This window comes from Penaeus vannamei, chromosome 14 (genome assembly GCF_042767895.1).
Source record: "Penaeus vannamei isolate JL-2024 chromosome 14, ASM4276789v1, whole genome shotgun sequence".
In the NCBI taxonomy this organism is placed as follows: Eukaryota; Metazoa; Arthropoda; class Malacostraca; order Decapoda; family Penaeidae; genus Penaeus; species Penaeus vannamei.
This window is the reverse complement of record NC_091562.1, coordinates 33,903,102-33,909,955: the sequence shown is the minus strand read 5'-3', so window position 1 is coordinate 33,909,955 and position 6,854 is coordinate 33,903,102. Positions and strand designations below refer to the sequence as shown.

The following is a 6,854-nucleotide window of genomic DNA, read 5'->3' as shown; positions in this document are numbered from 1 at the left end:
AAGGGGGAAGGGTGGATGGGAAGGAGGGAGGAAGGGGGGGATGGAGAGAATGAAATAGATATAGAATGTATGCTAAATAATAAATGAAAAACTCCAGGGAGGAGAGAGAATACACGAGAGAGAGAGAGAGAGAGAGAGAGAGAGAGAGAGAGAGAGAGAGAGAGAGAGAGACAGAGAGAATGAGAGAGACAGAGAGAATGAGAGAGACAGAGACAGAGAGAGAGCGAGAGAGGGAAATTAATGAGAAAAAAAAGTCAGAGAACGCACGAATGAACGAGAAAGAGAGCACAAGAACCACAAAACGAAAGAACGAGAAAGAAAAAGAAAGAGAACAAGAAACAAAACCAAACAAAACGACAAAACACCAAAAACTATATAAAAAAAAAGGAAACGCAACATACATACAGACAGACAGAGAAAGCGAGCCAAGGAGGAGAAAAAATTACCGTCCCATGCAGCGTGGAAGAAGGATGCGGGGAACAGCGGCCTTTCCCCTCCTGCAGACGGACGGAAGAGCAGTCTGAAGAGGCGTACAAATTCGCTGCCCACGATGCCCTTAGCACCAGTCGTCGATCGGTGGGCACGCGCGATGGAGCAGGTAAAGAGAGAGATATAGGTGTGTGTGTGTGTGTGTGTGTGTGTGTGTGTGTGTGTGTGTGTGTGTGTGTGTGTGTGTGTGTGTGTGTGTGTGTGTGTGTGTGTGTGTGTGTGTGTGTGTGTGTGTGTGTGTGTGTGTGTGTGTAAGAATTGGGGTTTGTCTTGTCTTAGTCTAATCGGTTTCTGTCGTTTTTCTTTATTTTCCCTTTTGTCTCTCTCTTCTCTTTTCTTAATTTCTTCCCTATTTTATTTCCTTTCTTCTCTTTCCACTCCCGACTCCTTAATCTCCTTTCCCTTCTTTCTCGTATCTTCTTTCCACTCACTGTCATATCTCTTCTCTCCTCTCTCCTTTCTTTCCTTTTCTTTTTCCTTTTTTCTCCTTTCTCTTCTCTCTCTTCCCTCTCCTCTCTCCCATCCTATCTTCAATGTTGGCAGTACGGTACGCTATGGAATGTTTCTCAGTACCTGGTGAAATATCGTACCGTAGATTCGTACCCTAAGCTAGTGAAAGGCCAACCTTACTTCTTTCCCGTCTCCTCTCCCTTCTCCCTCCTCTTCCTTTCTCTTCTCTCTTCACTGTTTCCTCTCTTCTACCCCTATGTCATCTCTATCATCTTTTCTACTCCTATTCTCTCTTTTCTTCTGTTCCATCTCTGTCCTCTCTTCTCCATCCTCTTTCCTCTACTCCTCGGCGAACACATAATGATAAACCAAAGGAAACCGCATGAACATCAGTGCAATAGTTTCCGATCGTATTTCTTGCGCTCGAGTGCTCCGCTGACCTTCAACTTAGGATCCAAGCTTATAATCAAAGCTGATCGTAGTCTTTAGTATTCTCGACGTATGTTACCCACTCCCGCAGACAGATACCGCTGCCAGACTTCATTCATGAGAGCAGACGGGGAAATTTTTGCTGATTTGCTCATAATATTCATTTTTAAAAATCGTTGGTGATTTTCCTTTTTACAATGATGAGATGAGAGAAAAGTATCTTTGGTTTAGTTGAAGTTGCTAATGATTACGTGAAGCATTGAGGAATTAACACATTAGACATTTATGAGACAACCTCCTGGGGGTGGTTGTATGCATTTTTGGCAAGCGTTGGTTAGCACGAACAGTAAAAATGATGATAGTGTTTCTTCTTCTCAGTCTTCAGAAGTTGCATAACACTTCTCACGCACCCACTTTCGGCGGCTGCTTTCTTCCTTAGTCTCTGTCATACCTCTCCTCTCGATTTCATTAACATTTACTTTCTCACTTATTTTCTCCGTCACCACACCTACGTACAGACGTTTCACACGAACTCTTGGCAAGTGCAAGTTAAAAAGAAAACATAAAACAGCGAGGATGCGAGTTTTGTGAACCACATTTCGTCGCGTCATCCCCTGATCACAGGTACTGAACAAGCACCCGGCCATTTTTGGCGTTAGGAAGGTCCTGCTCGCCGGCCTCAAGGAGCGTCCTCGCCTCCCAACCCCATCGCGTGTGACGAGCCCGGTTTCCCTTGACTTTGCTCCTTGTCATCTTTTTGGTGGCTGTGGCAGGCGTGCTCGGTTTCCCTTGACTTTGCCCCTCCGTGTTATCTTCTTTTTAGTGGTTGTGCCAGGTGTGCTGGTATTGGTAGACCTCAGCTGTGTGTCTTGTTTACCTTCAGTGGCAGAGTATTTCTTTAAGTGACAAATGAACAGCATTATACTGAGACGGTAATCTGTAACTGTTATAGTCAGTCCGTTTAGTGATGTGTGATGTGAAGTTAGTGGAATCTAGTGATGTGATTAATGAGAAGTGGAGAGTGCTTTGAGTTTTGCCAAGAAAAAAATACTATTATGGTAAGTAAAGAGTTTCATAACTCGTATTGTGTGAAAATCAAGTTTTTGTTTGTGTTGAGTTATTCTTTTCTTTCTTTTCTTTTTTTTGAAGATGAACGAAACGAAACAAAAAATGATGTCTTAGTAGTCACTGGCTATAATCATCTGACGTCGAGTATAATTCTCGACAGCCGTAAGCATAAAAGTACTTCATACATCTATTATTTCAAAGAAAAATTCACAAGTACGTTTCTAATGAATTCAAGCATATCTGATCGACTTTGAATCCACGCCAAGATTCATCAAAACAAATGGAGTAGAATTATCCCTTTCTTCCGACTTTTGCCAAAAACGGAACTCTCAAACTTTCACCATCTTTGCCATAACTTCGTCTCCTTTTTCACCCTGGGAGTATGGTATCTGAAACACGTTTTTGTAGCTCTGACGAGTACGGTTTCCTTTCACTCCCATATAATTATCCATTCAGGATATTTCGTAAAATCTTACTAGTATAAATCTGAATAAAAACCTTATTTCCATGAACTATATAATGTGCACAGACTAATGCGTTGTAGATGGAACACATGCAAATTATACAGTAAACACTTTTGCATTAATATGATATATAAATAACCCTCTCTGACTGGGACTCGAGCCTAAGTCATTGCAGGCCGGTAACTGCAAGACAGACGCTAATACCAATTGAGTTGGTAAGAGCGTCTGTTTTGCATTTACCTGCCTGCAATGACTTAAGTTCGAGTCCTGATCGGAGAGGGAAACTTCTTTATCCTTATATATATGAATATATATATATATATGTGTGTGTGTGTGTGTGTGTGTGTGTGTGTGTGTGTGTGTGTGTGTGTGTGTGTGTGTGTGTGTGTGTGTGTGTGTGTGTGTGTGTGTGTGTGTGTGTGTGTGTGTTCATCTGTACACTACACCTAACATGAAATCGAAACATCATATCCAACATACAGCATAGTATGAAGTGTATAAATTATCATTTCTATCGTTATCATTATTATCATTTTCATTATTATTGCTATTATTACTATTTACAATTTTCATGCTTATTTTTGTCTTATCATTAACATTATATTTATCATTATTATATATTATCATTTTTACAGTTACTATTATTATTATTATTATTATTATTATTATTACAATATTATTATTGTTAATATGATCATTATCCTTTTCATCGTCACTGATTATTATTTTGATCATTATCATTATTAATATTATTAATAATAATAATAATAACAATAATAATAATAATATGATAATTTATTCAATCTCAGTAGTAATGCGTAGGGCGCTAATGAGCGCATAACACGCATAAAAAATATCATTATCATTAATAGTATCAATATTTGTAGTATCGTTACTTTTATAATTGTTATTATTGCATTATCATTAGCATCAACGTCCATGGATTTAGCAGTAGTAATATCGCTTGTGTTTCGTCATTATGAAAACATAATTTCAAGGACATAATATTAATCTAATTCAGAAAAAAACGTGTATATGATATTATTGATAATATCAATAATGATGGTAATGGCGGTAATAGTAATAACACTGTTGATGCTGCTATTGCTAATGATACTGATAATGGTAATGAAATGATGATAATAGTGATCGTTATAATGATAATGATAATGACGATGATTAATATATATCAATATTATCCTTATTATTATTATTATCATTATTGTTATTGTTGTTTTGTTGTTATTGTTGTTACTATTTATGTTGGCACTTTATAGTAGTAGCAGTATTAGTTCACAATAATAGTAATGATGATAATAATGATGGTTGTGATGATAATGATGATGATGATAATAAAAATAATAATCATTATTGTTATCACTGTTATTGTAATAATAGTTCATAATGGCAATATTAGTAATGATCAAAATTAGATTAAAGTCTTAATAACATCACTTCCACGTCATGTGTAACCTCGTCCTGTTTTTTTCTTTTTTCTCTCTTTTTTTCGTTCTTTTCTACAGAAAACAGGTTTTGTGACATTATGTCTGCCATATGGGTCTGCGTGCGCGGCCGCGTGTGTGTGTAATAAGTACATACATAAATATATATAACTATATAAGTGCATGCATATCACTATATATATATATATATATATATATATATATATATATATATATATATATATATATATATATATATATATATATACAGTATATATATATATATATATATATATATATATATATATATATATGTATGTATATATATATATATATATATATATATATATATATATATATATATCATAATATAAACAAGGGATAATACTAATGTTTTCGCTAAAACTTCCTTTTTTGTAACGTATATCTTTAATCTGCCAAATGGCTACGACCTTTTCCCCTTAAATGCCCCCCCCCCTCCTTTTAGTGCCATACAGCCCCTAATAACGTCGTTGCCGATTTGCAACAAATGGCAATTTTGCAATCCAACATTCGAGCCTTTATCCCATTTCCGTATTTCATGTATATTTCTTCTTTCTCCACATGTTGAAATGTTAATTTGAAATTTCAAACGAAAGTAGCCACGATGACAAAAAAAATACATCCAATTATTACAAATAAATTGCAAAATAATGAGCGATATTTTACTGCGATTTCTCACATATACAAACACATACACAGGGAAATGCAATTCACGTTCCTTAGTTTCTCATATAGAGATCGTTACCTCTCAAATGACGTCACTAAATTGCCTATCAGCTTTGTCATGGTAAAATTAAGAGTACATTAAGGGTACATACAAATGCACGTTAATGAGGTACAGTTAAAAGAGTCAACATATGTCCCTGATGCAAAATGATTGATGTGGATTACTTCGAAATTAAGAATACCGTGCTCGTTTGTTTTTTTTTTTTCTTTCTTTCTTTTCTTTCTTTCTTTCTTTCTTTCTTTCTTTCTTTCTTTCATTTTTTTTACATAATTTGTACAATTCTCTGCTGAGTGCACCATTTACACTTTTTCTTTCTTTCTTTCTTTCATTCATTCTTTTTTTTTTTTTACATAATTTGTACAATTCTCTGCTGAGTGCACCATTTACAATTTTTCTTTCTTTCTTTCATTTTTTTTTTTTTTTTTTTTTTACATAATTTGTACAATTCTCTGCTGAGTGCACCATTTACACTTTTTCTTTCTTTCTTTCATTCATTCTTTTTTTTTTTACATAATTTGTACAATTCTCTACTGAGTGCACCATTTACACTTTTTCTTTCTTTCTTTCTTTCATTCATTCTTTTTTTTTTACATAATTTGTACAATTCTCTGCTGAGTGCACCATTTACAATTTTTCTTTTTCTTTCATTTTTTTTTTTTTTTTTACATAATTTGTACAATTCTCTGCTGAGTGCACCATTTACACTTTTTTGCACGCCATATGTACAAATCTCTTCTTGTTCTCAAATCACAAAGTGTCCACACTAATAAGGTCGTTTGAACAAGCTACGTAATTTTCGACTCGCGCCCAGGTCACGTGCCGACCGCTTCAAGTTCCATCTTTGGCAGAATCTACACAGTGCTTCATTTTTTTCGCAGTTTTCACAATTATCGACTGATGCCCCAGTTTAGACTTAACGCTTTGTTATTCCTTTCTCCAATTTGCGTTGGTAGCTTTGGTTAGTTTGTTTGTTGGCTGGTTAAGGTTAATAGCTAAAAAAAATTATAAACCTATCTTGATTTTTTTTTTTTTACCAGAGATGTGTCTCAGCCTAACAGGTGCCATAAAATGTTGGTGTTGATCCAGATCATGATCCGGATCCAGAGATAATAGTTGCCCCTACTAGCTTGGCAATAGGGGTAACTATTATCACCTTTTACCTTTATCACCTCAGTAGTGAACTAAAGAAAGAGGTGATTTTTGTTTAATTCTTCAAGAGTGAATAATTTCATTGTATCAGTGACCCTACTGTCTTGGCGGGGGTATGCGCTAAATGCTTCTAGTCATCATTGTTATAATAATTATTATTATAATTACTAGTACTAGTACTACTCTTATATGTCGTCTCAAATCGCGACGCGACATAACCAAAACGAAGAAAATTTAGAAGTGATTTTTTCACCCCTTTCTTTCGTTATATGGAAACCTCCGACTTGTATTCTACATCTAATAGATACGTATATTTGAAAGATGAATTGAAAAAAAGATATTCTTTCGATATTGCTTCTTGTGAAATTATTATTTTTTTTCATACAGACGGTTCTTGTGATACATGCGCTTCGTGTCCTACAAAACAACCGGACACGTCAACCTCAAAGGTGAGGCTGATCTGCGATACAAACAACTTTTAAGCGACGGGGTTTTGACCTAATGAGCTGTTAAGATACAGGCGAAACGGGATCTATACAGAAACTATCGATATAACGTAGCTAAAGGGTATAACCAAGAGCATGATAAAACAGA

General features: G+C 35.5%; 1 protein-coding gene and 1 long non-coding RNA gene across 2 annotated transcripts in view; one reads left to right on the top strand and one right to left on the bottom strand.

Annotated features, from left to right (window-relative positions):
- Window positions 1–482: 482 nt before the first annotated feature.
- LOC113807227 (proton-coupled folate transporter) overlaps window positions 483–6,854 on the top strand; it is a 26,840-nt gene continuing 20,468 nt past the window's right edge. The window contains exon 1 of the mRNA XM_070129889.1: window positions 483–598. Coding sequence (XP_069985990.1) covers window positions 551–598 — 48 coding nt within the window. The 5' untranslated portion in view covers window positions 483–550. The remainder of the gene's footprint in view (window positions 599–6,854) is intronic.
- LOC138864032 (uncharacterized) overlaps window positions 5,503–6,854 on the bottom strand; it is a 6,640-nt gene continuing 5,288 nt past the window's right edge. Inside the window, exon 2 of the long non-coding RNA XR_011399063.1 lies at window positions 5,503–6,854. This exon is cut by the window's right edge and continues 741 nt beyond it. This is a non-coding gene — a long non-coding RNA (uncharacterized lncRNA).